General features: G+C 28.5%; 1 protein-coding gene and 1 long non-coding RNA gene across 2 annotated transcripts; one reads left to right on the top strand and one right to left on the bottom strand.

Moving 5' to 3' along the window:
- Positions 1-312: 312 nt before the first annotated feature.
- LOC114282513 (23 kDa jasmonate-induced protein) lies at positions 313-5,320 on the top strand. The gene is made up of 3 exons (XM_028225203.2): positions 313-409; positions 1,912-2,410; positions 4,849-5,320. The coding sequence occupies exons 2-3, from the start codon at positions 1,934-1,936 to the stop codon at positions 5,041-5,043; spliced, it is 672 nt and encodes a 223-aa protein (XP_028081004.2). The 5' UTR covers positions 313-409; positions 1,912-1,933; the 3' UTR covers positions 5,044-5,320.
- A 1,945-nt stretch (positions 5,321-7,265) lies between these two features.
- Positions 7,266-11,279, bottom strand: LOC145820209 (uncharacterized). Its single transcript, XR_014361383.1, has 6 exons — positions 11,157-11,279; positions 10,858-10,924; positions 8,236-8,302; positions 8,024-8,119; positions 7,528-7,931; positions 7,266-7,449 (listed from the first exon to the last, which is right to left on the bottom strand). It is a non-coding gene; the product is annotated as an uncharacterized LOC145820209 (long non-coding RNA).
- Positions 11,280-17,698: the final 6,419 nt, after the last annotated feature.

Raw genomic sequence — 17,698 nt, forward strand, 5'->3', positions numbered from 1 at the left:
GATATACCTAATTTAAATACGTTTAAAAAGTATACTATTTGTGGGAAAAAAAACTTTAAAAAAATTACCAAATACAAAATTCAATATATTTTCGTATTTTATTGTATTCAATAAATTTTTTAAAGATTTTTGTACACATTTTTTACTTTTTAAATATATTAAAATTCAGTGAACTAAAAATAAAAAAAATTAAAAAAAACTGCTTTTAAAACTCAAAACTAAACCGGAATAATTTTTTTTGTCTCAATCAACCACGAATAATTTATCGTATTTGAATGTGAAATAAAATCCGCCAACTCAACACCCTTTTGAGTCCGTCAAGGACAGGTCTATATAAAGACCATTGTTAGTTGTATTCAAGGCACAGCGCTGGTGCTAACGAGTCAATAGTCTCATATCTCCACTCTCTGTAAGTACTTTCTTGTAACATATTTTTTAAATATTAATACTCTCTCCGTCTCAAAATAATGGTCTCTTTTAGAGAATTTAATTTTTTTTGATAGTATAATTATTGCATTTAAAAAAAGTTAATTTTTCAAAACTATCCTTTTGATAATACATTTTTTGAGTTGTACTTTTTATATTGTTTATTAATTTAAAAGAAGGGCAAAATAGGAAATTTATATTATTTTTGTACTTAATTTTTGAAAAGGGACTAATATTTTGAGACGGAGGGAGTAATAATGTTGTTTTGTGTTTATATTATATTATAGCATTATTAGCAATTGATCGGTCCAATACATGATTTTTGTTTTTGCCAAAAAAAATATTTTATATTACGATACATGTGTTATAAAAGAATAATTTTAGTTTAATTTAAAATGAAAGTATTATTGTAATTATTTATTTTGATAATATTAACGTTATCATTCAATAAAAGTCTTATTGGGATACTTATATATAATAATTTTAATTAAATTATTTGTATATTTTGATAATTTTAGTCCTATTGTGCTATAAAAGTATAATTATTATATAATGATTATATATGATATATATTGAATTATAAAATAGTAAAATAAACACTCATTTTGATATTAGATTAGAAGGCATTGAAATAACAAATAATGAAATAATTCATATTTTGACATTTGATGCTCATTTTAAAAGTTTTGCTTTGTTTATTACCTTATCACTAATCTATTTATAGTCAAGCAAATCTTTCACCTGGCTAACACACAGAAAAGCACCAATCCAGCCTCTATTTTTGTTTTGATGAAAATCTCAATGCTTGCGTACAAGAAACTTTAATTAATTAATTTTTTTTTGACTATTTATGGCTTCGCTATTAATCAAAACTAGACTCAATATGAAGCTCTATGATCAATACTACGTGAACTTTAAATATATATATATGTATTTTTTTTTTAATCGGCAAAGAAAATCTTTATTGATGAACGTATGCACAAGACGATACAAATATATACTATGAAGGAAATGGACAGAAATTAATTTCTCTTACAATTCACTTTTTGAATCTCTTCAAAAATGGAGAGATTAAGAGAGAAATGAAATAGAATGATTAATAATTTTATATAATATCAAAATTGTCCACTTAGCTACTAAAGAAATAAAAACGTTTTTGTAATATTACATATGTAAGAGTTTCTTTTCTTTTTATAAAATCTATCCAAGCAAGATTAGAGGGAAATCACTATATATATATATATATATTATTTCTTTCTAGCCCAACCAAATAAGAAGAGAAATTGTAATTTTTTTTTTCTTTCTTAACTTTATCATTTTTTTTTTTCACTTCTAGATATAAGGATCTTATCTTATTATAATACTGATCAAATTTGTGACAAAGGAAAACTGCATCTCTTGTTATGTCTAGGCAATCACTTTGTGAAGTGGATCTGAATTTTTTTTTTTTTTTTTTTTTTTTTTTTTTGTATACTGTGTTTGTAGGAATCTATAGCTTGTAGTGACAATGGCGTACAAGGTGTTTGGCAATCCCATCACAGAGGAAACTTTGAAGGGAATGCCAGAATACGCGAACAAGTCAATAATAACACACGTCGACAAAGCACATGTGGCTTTCAATATGAAAAGCACTGTTGAAGCTCAAGTTCGCGAATATATGGAGAACTTGCAAAAGATAGTGCCTGGTGATAGAGTCCACACATTTTGCAAGATTTACAATGCTACTGGGGCCACTGTAACATTTTATACCAAACGTGATTATGCTGGGAAATTAGCTGCCGGAAGTGTATACCCAGTAAAAATAAAAAATGGCCAGTGCGGTGTGTTTGTGCACGAGGGAACCAAAGAAATATGTACTGAAAAGTGTACTGGAGAGTGTACTGGATCGTGTGGAGCTGTTGTGTATTCGGGGAGGAACAAAGATAAGGAAGTTTGTGACTGGATGATGTCTTGGTCCAACAGAATCTGTGATCCGTACAATAAGGTATGTATCTTAGAGCATCTCCAATGCACTAGGCATATAATACTTGTTAGTTAAAATGTCTAGTGTGATTCACTTTTTTCAATTCCAATGCACTAGGCATATGATTAGGCATTTTAGTTCAACTCATATTCACTAGCTACATGTAGCTAGCCTTCAACGCTAGGCAAAATGTATTCAATCATTAGGATCATTTCCCTCCATCTTTGTTGTTGACGTGGCATTCTATAAAATTAATAGTATTTGGATAAATAGGTAAAATAAAGAGCATGGTTGGAGTAAAAACATAAAACAGTTGATAGGCAAAATAAAATATATACTTTATAGTAATATTTAGATAGGTAAAATGCCTACTACCGTTGGAGATGCTCTTATGTGTAAGTGTGAGTGTTTGGGATTTGCTTATTTGGTATTTTTTTTTAATGCTTATTTTTGTTTTTAGTGATTTTTTTTTTTTTTTAATTTTCATAAAGTTTTAGGTTTCTAAATTCAGTTCGATAAGATGAATAAAAAAAAATTAAAAATTTCAAAAAAAGTCTAGAAAAGACAAAAATAAGCAAAAAATAGTGATTTTTTTTAGAAAATTGTTAATAGATGGGACAATCACATAATAATTGCACTATAAACAAAAAAAAAAAAAAAAAAAAAAAATTGTGCAACTCTGACACATAGGTAGGGGTGTAAAAATGGTCTGCCTGCCCGAAGCCTGCCTAGGTCCGACTCAGCCCGACCCCCGAGCTAGGGCCTGGGCCATGCTTTTTTTGGCTTAGCCGAGCTTGAGGCTTGGCCCATTGACCCAATCAAAACCCAATATGAGGCCTCACCCATCTGACAGCCAACATCATTTTCAAGCTATTTTGGTGAAAAAAAATCTTAAAAAATTTAAAAAATGTCAGGTTCGATCCTTTGGCTTGAAGCTCGATTACTCTCGGCTTGGGATTGGGCTTGGGCTTGATTTTTTGGGCACTGAGCCGGCCCAGCCCAATTTGTGTACATGTTAGGCTGAATTTACACCCCTACACATAGGAAGAGTTGCACCAAACACATGAATGAATTTGCACCATACACGCAAGAGAGTTACACCATCATGAAAATGTAAAGTTTCTTGTCATTACTCCATTGAAATGCAATTTTCCCCTCGTTTTTATTTTTTATTTTTTGTACTTTTTAAATTTTTTTAGAATTTTTTTAAAATATATATTTTTTAGATTCATCTACACAAGACGAATTGGAAAATAAAAACTTTGACATAAATTTTTTTTTAAATCAAAAAAAAGAAAAGAAAAAAGAGGCAGTCTTTTTTTTTTTATGACATCCCAAACACCCGTGTTTGTTATCCCTACGTATTGTATTATTGTACAACTACTACTTCCTCTGTTCTAAAATATTAATCCATTATTTTATTTTTTTAGTATCTCAAAATATTAGTTTCTTTTCAAAAATCAAGAACTAAAATAATATGAATTTTTTATTTTGTCCTTCTTTTAAATTCATGACAATTAATGTTCTCAAAAAAATTTGTACTATTTTAATTTTAAATCAAAGGGTAATTTTGAAAATTTAACAATTTTGAAATGCAATAATTGTACTACAAAAAAATTAAATTCTCTAAAAGGGATCAATATTTTGGGACGGAAAGAGTAATTAGCGTATTTGGAAAGTAATATTATAATCTTAGAGAAAATTTAAAAAAAAAAAAAACATGACATGAATGATTTTGTAATAAAAACCATATTCATGAATGTTTTGTTTAAAGAGAATTGTCCACAATATTAAGCACATTTCTTTTTACCTAATTTTTATTTTTATTTTTATTTTTATTTTTATTTTTATTTTCAGACACAAATCAATAGACTCACACCAATAAATACATATGAGACCCAATTGTGTTTAGAAATGAGAAAAAGAGGTAAGAAATAACACTATATGTATTTTTTCAATTTTTATTTGTATATCACTAATTATTTGGAAATTGCATGCACATATCACATACTACAACCCAATCTAAAAATTAAAAAAAAAAAATCACATACTACAACAAATAACAGTTTTAAGGACCAAACTTTTTTTTATTTCCAAAACTAAAAATTTTGTTGGAAAAAATATTTAGGAATCAATTTCTATCGTCACGAGGATAGTTAACTTTTAGTGACAAAATTTTGAAAATGTCACTAATAAATACACTTTTAGGGGACAAAATTATTTGGGCCCAAAAAAATTATTTTTTGAGGCAAATAATTTGGTCTTAAATAATAGTGATTCTTCACTATATTTAATTTCGTCGCCAAAAATACAATAATAACATTTTTGACAACAAAAGTAATTGGTCTCTAAAAAGTGATTTTATCCTTAAGTTTTTGTCTTTAAAATCTTAATTTATTGTAATGTTATATATTGTGTACAACTTTTTAGAAAATATAAAAAATCTATTATACATGCAGGTTTATACTGAGATTGATGAACATGGTCACTATCCGCCAAACCCCGCAGACCCGGTTTGGTTTGAGATCCATGCAAAATTGCACCTGTCTGGTAGCACCAGTAAGTATATATGGAATGGTTGTGAATCATATATGATATCCACTCGTATTAGCAAGTCCATTGTAAGTGTTGATGCATTAATGGTGGTAAAATGAACATGCCATCCTCCGAGTATGAGCCAGTCATGCATGATGATATAGAAATGATGTCTTGTGGAGTATTGATGGTACTATGTAATAAATAAATAATTTACCATCTGAGAAGGTTTGCTTTTAAATTAGTGATAGTAGAATAATGTAATTCTAAATAATCTTATCATCATGACTGTGACTATATGTAATGTTGTATTATGTAATTCTATCAAGTGTAGAAGGTTTCCCTTTCCCAGCTGATTATAAATAAATAATGTTGTCATTGTGTGTTGAAATGAAATGACTGGTGATTAAATGTACTGGTTTATCGTATGAATCTTTTAATGAACAAAAGGTTTTTTCGTTTGAATTCATTATAAATAAAAATAATATTATTATCGTGTATTGAAATGACTGATGACTAAATAATGTGATGTTTTTTATCCTATGAATTAATCTTTTAAAGGAAGAATATAAGGTTTCTCTTGAATGTCTTTACAGATTAAGCAAAACTGATGTTATATATGCATAATCTCATTGTTTATTTTATTTCTCGACTCTAAGACACAAAGTAATAAGGTTTATATCAACGAGGCTCGTTTAAATTTGAGAAAATGACATAATAAATACAATTATATATAACATTTTTTTTTTAAAGCAAAGATTGAATTGAGCTTGTTTTCTCTAGGGTCCTTCTACCATACACACCCTAAAAAAGGGGTGTACTAATATGCAAAATATAATTTTTTTTTTATAGTGTTGATACCACTTTGCATTATAACTAATAGGTCATAATAGATTATAATTAAATACCACTTGAAACATAATTAAAAATGTTATCGTTATAACCAAAATATATATGAGATTATCATAAATTTAAATAAGTTATACACTGGACCTCATTTTTATTTTATTTTTTTGATCAGCAAAGAAAAATTTCATTTAACAGCATGAAATTAAAAATACAGGAAGATGAGATGCATCAAGAGAGATTCGGAAGTATAAAAATATCCCTACTACTGCTACTCGCATCCATACAACCAACCCCTAAGCCTCTCAAATTTTTAAATAAAAAAGTTAAGAAGAACTTAACTAGAAAAATAAAAAACATGAATCCCCACATAATAACCCACAAAGACACTCAAAACAAACTAAAAAACTAAACAGGACCCACGGCACAGCTGCAAAACAAACTAAAATACAAGAACTAAACTAAAGACACCCATGCAGCCCGAAAGCATCCACGCCTCTGCCAAGACCACGTCACTGCTGCTACAAACTCTCCATGCCTCACGCCTGCACCTGATTTTTATGCCGTACTAATATATGGAGTTAAAAAAAAAATGTGGGAGTTCATCAAATTTTGTTAAAATTTGTAGTTTATGGCTTTGCTGGCCTATCTTCGGGGCCAACCTTAAGTGAAATGGACTCCATATAAAGCCATTGACTCCGTTACTTCAATTAATAGAAGAAATTTTATTCACTTAGTTGTTGAGTGATAAAAAAATATATATTAATAAATAAATAAAATAAAATTTGGACTTACAACCAAGGACAAAATTAGGGGAAAACTATGAGACAGTGGCGAAGGACGGGAGGATCGGTGGGGTCACGTGCCCCCTCTAGATTTTGGAATTTTTTTTTATAGTAAATATAAAGAATATATTTTAAATAAAAAACACTACTACAAAAACAGATAAAAATCACACTTTTTTTGTGTGATGTTTGTTATTTAATCACACCTTTTTAGTTTTATTAAAGTGTGATCTTTGGGAGTGTGATTAAAAAGGGTTATTTTTAATCACACCTTTTAAGTGTGATTAAAAACATTTAGATCACACCTTTTAAGTGTGATTGATAAGATTTAGATCACACCCTTTAAGTGTGATTAAAAATATTTAGATCACACATTTTAAATGTGATTAATAACATTTAGATCACACCTTTTAAGTGTGATTAATAACATTTAGATCACACATTTTAAGTGTGATTAAAAATATTTAGATTACATCTTTTAAGTGTGATTAATAACTAATAAAACCTATGATAATAAACATTTAGATCACAGATTTTAAGTGTGATTAATATCTAATAAAACCTATGATAATAAACATTTAGATCACAGATTTTAAGTGTGATTAATATCTAATAAAGCACGTGATTAATAATCAGATAAGATCACATGTTATATGCATTTGAAGAATGTAATACACACTATATGCTATATTTTGAATCACAACCATATATTGAATGAAATAACGTCATATATTTCATAAATGAAAGTTCAATGTTCAAAAAATATATACAAAGAAATTAGTAAAAAGTTTTTAACTGTGCTTACATATATTAAAAAATAAAAAAAAAAACTTGAAAAAACTAAGTTGTTGAATTCTTTGACCATATTTTGCATTTCTCCAAGAAATTTTTGACCTGAAAAATAAAAACACAAATTAATTCAGAAACCGCTAGAAGCATATGAATAAACTTAATACTTTTGTAGAGACTTACAAAAGACAAAATCGAACATTTTCTCATCACACTAACTCTTCATATCTTGCATCAATAGAAAAGGAATAAGAACTTTGATTGTTACTAATATAAAATGTTTGGATTACCATATATAAATATGACATATACATAGAATCAATAAATTCAAAATGAAAATCTTCAATGTATGAGCAGATATTTTAAAGTTATAAAACCAAATATACATAGAATCAACAAATCTAAAATGAAATCTTGAAGTGATTATATTCTTTACCAACTAAAGAAATTGTTGATTAGTAATTTAAAGAACGAAAGTTATATCATACTTACATTGGATTTCAACTCATATTCTTTAGTACGAAATTAATACATTCAACTCACACTTTATCAATTTTGGTTTCCATACAAGTCTTTTTTCCATTGAACTGCAAGAAGTTATTTACAAACAATTAGATAATGAAGAAGATGTACAAGTATCATAAATATAATAGTAATAAAAATTTAGAATTTATCTCACATTTTGTTTTCTTAGGATGCTTTGATCTCTAATGAGGTTTTTCATATACCGCATTACATAAAACCCACATTCCACGTTTGTAGGTTGTTGCGGGGACTACATAAAAACATTTTCATTATTATTAGAAACTATATATAAAGTGTTATAATCAAGCTGAACGATCATTAGCATAATATAAGTATGATAAAATTAGAGAAAATGATATTGATTACCTGAACTACTTTCCAAACTGGATTGGTCCTCCTCCTCCTTTGAGTAATTTCATAAATTTTCAAAACACTTTACAAAAGAAATTCCAAATGTCAAAATATTTTTAGAGTAACTCAAATTGCTTAAAAATGTATGAACTAGCCAAACTTAAGTGTTTATTACAATTTCAAAGCTTGTGTTTATTTTAGAATTAATCGGATCAAGTAAGTACACAATCATCAATGTTAGATCAATGACTAACAATATCCAATGGTACCTACAATTGAACAAGTCACAAGGATAAGATTAATAAGTTTATTATCATTTGAACAGATGAAATAAATAGTTTTAGATAATTACCCAATATCTAAAACTATTTATTTCAACAGCATGATTGAACAGTATATATAAACACATATTTAGTAAATCATAGCCTTGAAAAGATTTTATCAAAAAATTATTATAGCAACATATCAACAGAGAGAGTAAACTAAACTAAATCCCAACAAAAATTAAAACTCAGATCAAGGTAGAGAAAGAAGAGCAATTAATATACCAAGTCAAGATGGGTCAACTTCGAAAGAACAAACAAATGAACAATCCCCCACAGTTCCAGTATTTGAGTATTGAACAATTCCACCAAGATTTTAACAATTATGTGCTGGTGTATCTGTTTTCAGATAAGAAAAAAATATAAATAGAGAGTGGATAGAAAAAGAAGAAAGAGATGAAATGATGAAAAAGAAAATAAGAAGAAAATAGCACAACAGAGAACAAGTTTAAAGAAGGGAAAGCCTAGAATAGTTATGGGAAATTATAAATAAATTAGGGGGGAAAAGGGTTGAAAGCAATTGCAAAAATATGAGATTTGCAAGTCAGAACTGACTAGAGGCGTTCATAGATCGAATTGCTATTAGTGAAAATCAAATGATGCCAAAGGCAAAATATAAAAATTACAAAATATTTATTTATCATATAAGAGATGATATGTCATTTGTTAAATTTCTCATACTCTCTGAAATATTTTCTAAACAATAATAATATGATGATCATATTTTCATATCATGTAACGTGTCACTTGTTAAGATTTTATATTGACTCTTTATAATATTCTGTGTTTTTAGAATAAGATGATCATATTTTCACCTTTTCTTTGAATGAATGATCTTGGTTCTTCAAACATTCCTAGAATTGGGTTTTGTTTTTTGTAGGTTGGTCTTGAAGCAAATCAAAGATGGGTGGATCAAATGAGAACAATGGACCTGCTGCCATTAAACCCTCAGACTCTCAAGGTAAGATTCAATACGAACATTAAATTTCCTCACTCTTCTTTCCAAGCTCTGATCAAGTAGTCTAGATCGAACACAATCCATTTAGCTGTAATTTTGTAAGAATTTTCTTGTTCTTTCTCTCTGAATTCAAAAGAAGGTTCAAGAATGGTGGGATTTCAGAGGTTTCAACAGCAGAAGTTAAATAACCGCAGAAGGGCTCTCAGCAATATAAATCATAATATTTTGGGACCTATCAACTACCCTTATGTTATTCACCCAAAAAAAACTACCTTATGTGGTCAACAAAAGAGGATCCTTGGAGTAATTTCCACAATCTTAATCTGAATTATGCCAATACTAATTTTTTCAACAATTTCTCCTTCCTTTGTAAACTAAATTGGTTGTTAAATGTTTAGGAAGGATGTAAAGGGGGAGAAGAAAACTATGCTACCCTCCATATTTGTGTAATAAAAAATACGGATGTAATTCCCTTATTTTAATTTTTTTTTTTTATAAGTATATCAAAGAGAAGACATTATAAACAAAAATGTTTTATTACACTACACCCATTAGCTTAATTAAATTTTAATATAACTCAGCACAAGTTGTTCACATTGATTCAAAAACCAATATGCTCTGGTAAGTTTGTTTAGCATGAAAGAGTAGAAAACAACAACAAAATTAGTTTTTTCTATACAACACATATTAGTAATGGTAATTGAATTTTAAATTTCTTGCACATAATAATAATAATAATAATAATAAAATTTGTCCATGCAATGCAAGGGGTTACCTATAGTTAAAATTATAAAAAATTTCTCTATCTTTTTCCTGCAAAAATTTCATCCTAATAAAATGTTTACAAGAAAATATATTTTCCTTTTCTTCCTTTCATTTCACATTCAAACAAATTTTGTTTCTAATCAAACAGAACCTAAAACAAAGAAACAGCTTAGCAACCATTACAACGGAACAAACCTCTCATTCCACAAACAGTCTAAAAAACCAACTGAGGCCTCGTTTGGGAACAGGCTAATTTAGTAACTTTTTGGCTAATTGGCTAAAAAGGTAGGTAAAAAAAACTTGTATGTTTGGGATGACTTTTTGACTAATCACGAAAAGCTGTGCAAAAAGTAGAAAGAAGCCGTAATTGTTGACTTTTTAGTATGACTAATTGGCTAATTGGCTAATTTAGTAACTTTTTGGCTTTTTGGCTAAAACAGAGCCTTCCCAAACGAGGCCTGAATATATTAATTTACGCATTCAAACACATAAAATCAAAAAATAAAAACAGAGATTGAGATTCAAAAGAAAGAGCATGCAAAAATAGAACAGCATTCAAAACCCTAGAAACGGAGGGAAAAGAGGGAGTACCTGACGAGAAGAGGAGTCGTCACTAGAGCAGAGGGAGTCGTTTGCTACCAAGGAGGAGTACAAAAATCTGGAAAAAAAAATGAAAAAATAGGAAACAGAAATCTGGACAGAACAGAAATCTGGAAAAAAAAAAAAATGAAAATTGATGTCTTCATTCTTCGTTTGCTGCGAAGAAACAGAAAAAAAAAAATCTGGAAAAAAAATGAAAGAAGTGGAAGAATCGAAGAACAAAGAGATCGAAGATGGACAGAACAAAGAAAATGAAGAAGAAGAGGAGGAAGAATCGAAGATGAACTTACCGGAATGTGATCTTTGAAGGAGAGAATCGATTAGCACTTTCGATTAAACCTCTTCGATAGCTTCACAGGAAGGAGTTCTTCAACTCTTGGGAGTCTCTCCGTGTTTCAAGAAAAAGAGAGAGACAATTAAATAGAGTAGAACCCTAATTTTTTGTTTCATGTTTTGTTTATTACAAAAGTACCTCAAATTTATATCATTATTTTAAACAGACCAAAAAACTTGCTCCGGTACCCTTTAATTTGTAAAAAATCTCGTTTTGTACCCGAAGTACCAAAAAAAGTACCCGTAGCATGCCCATCACGTACCCATCATTATACTGATCATATAAAATGTATCCAGTGCGTTTTTTGGCGTACTCGGTACGCGTGCAATCGTACCGGTATATGTACCCGCACCCGGTAAATACTCGGTACTTGTACGGCAATATTTTTGGAGTACCTGTACTTCATATCCACCCGAAGACCCTCATTCACAATGAAAACCTATATCTATAAAATTCCACTAATAATAATCATAATCATAAATTTATACATACAAAAAGGGCATAAAAAATAGAGAACTTACCAGAAATTTCAAGAGGTTTTTTATTTCAAAAGACAAATTTGAATGAGTAACTTCAATGGTGGTTCGGAGGTGTGATGAAGAAAACAAAATAGAGCTTCGTTTCATAAACAGAAGGCAAGGAGAAGGAGAAAAGACCTGTGTGTTTGTGAAGTTCAATCTTACTGGGAATAGAAGAGTCGTCCTCTCATTTATGGATAGAATAAAGGCACGAATTTGTGTGTAGTATATTTTATATAAAAATCAAATTGAAATGTTTTATACAATCACACTATTTAGAGAGTGTGATTAAAATATATATATATATATATATATATGATCACACTTATTTAAAATGTGTGATTAAAAATAAATATTATTGTCGTAGTGTATATATAATCACACTTTAATTAGAAGGTGTGATTAAAATATATATATAATCACATTTTAATTAAAAGTGTGATTAAAAAAATATATATATATATCTATATATATAATCACATTTAATTAAAAAGTGACATAAAAAATAAATATTATCACACTCAATTTAATTGAGTGTGATTAAAACATCAATCTAATTTTTTTTTTATCACACTTCTAATAAAAGTGAGATAGTTTTTTTTTTTTTTTTTGTCAAAGTGTGATCTTTAACTATTTTTGTAGTAGTGCATATTTTTATCTACCATGGCTTGCATTTACTGTATGTCGTTAATGTGAATCCGTGAAACCCCAGTTTTGTTGTAGTGGAGAGAATAGACCTCTGTGTTTGTGAATTCAACCTTGTTGGGGATGGAAAGATTCGTCCTCTGTCATTCATAGGTGTAGAATAGAGGCGCAAATTTGGGAATTGTATATTTTATATAAAAATCAAATTGGAATATTTTATACAATCACACCTATTTAGGGAGTATGATTAAAAAGTAGTAATGTATATGTAATCACACTTTAATTAGAATGTGTAATTAAAAAATATATAAATAATCATAATTTAATTAGAATGTGTGATTAAAAAATATATATACAATTACACTCATTTAAAAAAGTATGATTAAAAAGTAGTAATGTATATATAATCACACTTTAATTACAATGTGTGATTAAAAAATATATTTATAATCACACTTATTTAAAAAGTGTGATTAAAAAGTAGTAGTGTATGTATAATCACTCATTCTAATTAAAGTGTGATTAAAAAATGTATATATAATCACACTTTAATTGGAATGTGTGATTAAAAATATATTTATAATCACACTTATTTCAAAAGTGTGATTAAAAAGTAGTAGTGTATATATAATCACACTTTAATTAGAATGTGTGATTAAAAAATATATTTATAATCACACTTATTTAAAAAGTGTGATTAAAAAGTAGTAGTGTATATATAATCACACTTTAATTAGAACGTGTGATTAAAAAAAATAGATATAATCACACTTAATTGAAAAGTGACATAAAAAATAAATAATATCACACTCAATCAAATTAAGTGTGATAAAAATATTAATCTAATTTTTTTTATCACACTTCCAAAAAAAGTGAGATTTTTTTTTTCTCAAAGTGTGATTTTTAACTATTTTTGTAGTAGTGAAAATTACAAAAATATTATTAGAGTGAAATGTCAATGACATTTTAAAAATTATGGGAACAATAATGATTATTTTGATTGAAAATGAAGAGATTACTATAAACTATATTATCTATGAAAATTTTATGAAATTTTTTTAATGTAACGGTAATGCCATTATTATTGACATGTAAGTATAAATAATCTCAGTATAAAGATATAAAATTTATTAGATTGTTATTAGTTACATTTGACATGTGAAATTCACTCTCTATTCGGAATGGCAACGGGGCGGGGCGGGGCGGGGCGGGGGATCACACTCCCCATCCCCAATCCCCGATGGTCGAATTTCCCCTGGCCCCGGCCTCGATCCTCGACGAGGAACCTATCATTGCCCCCGCCCTCGCCCCCTAACAGGGATCGGGTTTCCCTGACCCCGAACATTTCCCAGCAAAAAAAAAAAATTTCAAAAAATACAACAATTCATCATCAACAATAACAATATCATCATCATCATCATCAAGAACAACAAATGTGTAAAATCAGATTAAATTGAAAACAAATCTGAAATTGTTTGGGGTCTGTATAATAATGAAAATAGATATGAAATTTGTGTATAATGAGACAGATCTAAAACAGATTTGAAATTTGTGAAACAGATCTGAGACAGATTTGAAACAGATTTGAAAAAAAAAAAAAAAAGATATGATAGGTGAGCTGGACGGCGACGTCGAGAAGAGGAGTGGATGAGAGATGCGGCGGTGGTGGTGGTGGTGGTGGTGGTGCGAGTTGGACGACGGTGGTGGTCGGTGACATGGAGAAGAGATGAAGTGGATGAGAGACGCAGTGGTGGTGGTGGTGGTGCGAGCTGGACGGCAGTGGTGGTCGGTGGCATCGAGAAGAAAGGGAGTGAATGAGAGACGCGGTGGTGGCGATGGTGGTGCGAGCTGGACGGCGGTGGTGGTGGATCTGAGAGAGAGAGAGAGAGAGAGAGAGAGAAGTCAATGAGTGAGGTAGAGAGAGATGAGAGACGCGGCTGTAGAGAGAAATGGAAGAGAGACCTGGTTTGGTTTATATATATATATATAAGGGTAAAATGGTAATTTAACATCGGGGATAAACCGGCTCGGGGAACGGGGATAAGGCCGGGTTGGGTACGGGGCTGGGACACTTATCCCCGTCCCTGGGCCGAATCTGTTTGGGGATTGATGTTTAAATACCGTCCCGTCGGGAGTATTTTTCGGAAAAAACCCGCTCAATTCGGGGTCAGGGGGTCGGGTCTCCATCGGGCCGGTTTCAAATTGCCATCCCTACTCTCTGTGTTTATTTACTATTAGTTGGTGATATCACATACTAATGATGACGTGATATTACTATTATATTGAATTTTTAATCAAAATTTTGTATTAAAAAAATAATTTATCATTATATAATTTATTTTAAGACTTATATTCATATTTTTTTATATTGTTCATGATACATTAGTTATAAATAACATTTAGTGTATTTAGTTTTAGTTTTCTGAATTTAGTTTTCTGAAAATTGAGTTTTTTATTTTTCGTATTTGTTTTTAAGTGAATATTTTTCAAATTTTAAGTAATTTTTTTTTTACTTTTTAAATGCACCTTACTTAGATGTATCTAAATAGTAAAATATTTGTGAAAAAATATTTTAAAAAATTATTAAATACACAAAAATATAAAAAAAAAATGTATTGAATTTTCATATATATATATATATATATATGTATTTTTGGTATTTAGTGTTTTTTTAAAGATTTTTTCACAAATATTATACTTTTTAATTATATTTATGTTTTGTGTGTCTAAAAATTAATTTTTTTTTAAATATTAAAAATACATTAAAATATAGAAAATAAAAAAGTAGAATTTTCTAAAAACTGTTTTCTGAAAAACAGAACCAAACAAGCTAATTATTTTTTTGATGTTTCTCGAAATCAATCGTGAAAACTTACGTAAAATATTTTTGTAAAAAATTTCAATATTGTAATTAATAAGTGGTCCCATTAATTTAATTTTATGGCTTTGTCACTGCTATGGGGGGCCATAGCCTTCTGTTTCTATGAAAAATATGATTTGTCATAGCATTTTAAAAATATATCTCATTTTATATATAAAATGTCCCCGGTATAAAAAAAACATATCTCAATTTCCTCCTATCTTGCACTCTCTTTTTATTTTGCACCAAAAATACTTCACCCTATTTGAATTTTTTTTTTTATATATATATTATATTGTGCATATATACGTACAAATGTATATCATGCAAAAAAATTTATTTATCTTTTAGTCCTCTTATGATGAAACCGTCACTGCTTACAACCATCATAAAGTTACGGAATCACTGAAACTGAAATTTCCAATATGTTCAGACAAGGGAAGAATTGGAATATTGACGAGAATCAATGGTGGGGGGCATGGAAGTGTATGAGTGAAACGGTGGTATTATATCTACCAATTAATATATATAATAATATATCAATTAATATTATGTCATTATTATTGATCTCACCTATTATACAAATTATAAATACTTAAAACTTTTAAAATTATGTTATATCATCTATTAATATATTAATTAATACATTAATTAATATATCTAACATTATTCTGAGCGAAAACAACTCAATCACCACTTTCAACGTCACATAACCCAAGCACTTTTAAATGGAAATTGAACTATTTGAGACCCAGTTTGTCCAACTTCTATTATTATTCACCATGTTTGGTTTTGAGTAATTTTGAGAAAATTGAATTTTTTATTTTTTGTATTTTCTTATTAATTTTAAAAAAAATATTTTATGTAATTTTTTTAGATACATACACTTAAAAATTTACTAAATAAAAAAATACAAAAATTCAATTTATTTTCATATTATATTGTATTTATTATTATTTTTTAATTTTCTATAAATATTTTACTTTTAATTTTCTATAAATATTTTAATTTTCATATTTCAAGTAAAAAAAATTACTTGAAATATCAAAAAATTTCACAAAAAACAAAAAAAAATACAAAAAACAAAAAAAATTCAATATTCAGAAAATCAATCAAAACCAAACAAAGTGATTATTATTATTTTATTTATTTACTTTTATAATATTTTTACATGGTAAATTCATTTTTTATTTTTTTGAAAAGTTGATGGATTTTTATTTATTTTTTTTAGGGCTCGTAAACGAAAGGCAAATTGGTGTCCATTCCCAGGAGGACTGCAATAACGTTCAATTGGTATTGGAATTTGGTGCCAAATTGTTAACTTTCTGGCAAAATCACTTCAATCTTCTTATACCCAATTTTCATCTAAATTAGCCCAAATTTTCCCATCCGAGAGAAAATGTGGAGGGATCATATTCTGCATTTTGGATTTTCTTGTTTGAATCTCAGATTTTTGGCCATTGAAGATTGATCTAGTTCCCCCCCCCCCCCCCCCCCCCCCCCCCTAAAAAAAAAACTGTACATAGTTGGATCAGAACAGAATATGATTCTTTCAACTACATACATTATCCTCCTCTCTTTTTTTTTCTTCTTTTTTTTTTTTCAATTATATTTTTCATCTTTGAAGTATGGGTATTTCAATAAACATATCGAGTATCAACACTTTTACATGGTGTACTTTCTACATATATATCACATACACAAACACGTATTCAAAATTTTTTTCTTACTTTCTGCAATATCCCAAATGAACTTAATAAATACCCAAGTCGTACTTATATTTTCTTCAATGCAAGAGTGAAGTTAGTTTCATGGAGCTCAGGCCATGAATTCAATTTTTAAACTTATTTGGCAATGTCTCGGAGAGCTAAAATCGTGTATTTTCATATAGATATGCATTTTCTGTTGAATAGAATTTTAAAATTTCATTGCTTGAATCCTACAAATTTGTGTTTTAACAAAATTGATATTCATGAATTTTTATTTTTTGAGATCTTTTAAACAAGATCAATATTAAATATGAAATTTCAAAAAAAATATTAATAGATTGATTGTTCGAAATAGCGAACCAACATTTTTTCAAAAAGTAACCGCTCAAAATCATTTCGGTAATTTTGGATGGATAAATCCCAAAAAAATATATGAAATAAAAAATTGTCCAAAACAAACTCGGAAAATAAGGTTATAACCTATTGAATTTTTAACACCATAAACAATTTGAACAAATAATTATCTAAAGGTGTACAAACAACTTGAACCAATAGCTATCTCTTTAAAACTTCAATAGATCATTACTTTATGTACAATAATCTATTTTGGACATTTTTTTTTATTTCATATATTTTTTTCAAAATCTATTCATCCAAAATTACCAAAGACGATTTCAAGCGCTTAATTTGTGAAAAAAAATATTGTTTCATTATTTCAATTAATTGAAAAATCATATTAAATTCTATTTTAAAAATATTGCTACCC

The sequence above is a fragment of the Camellia sinensis genome, chromosome 2, assembly GCF_055761805.1.
Source record: "Camellia sinensis isolate YWXY chromosome 2, ASM5576180v1, whole genome shotgun sequence".
In the NCBI taxonomy this organism is placed as follows: domain Eukaryota; kingdom Viridiplantae; phylum Streptophyta; class Magnoliopsida; order Ericales; family Theaceae; genus Camellia; species Camellia sinensis.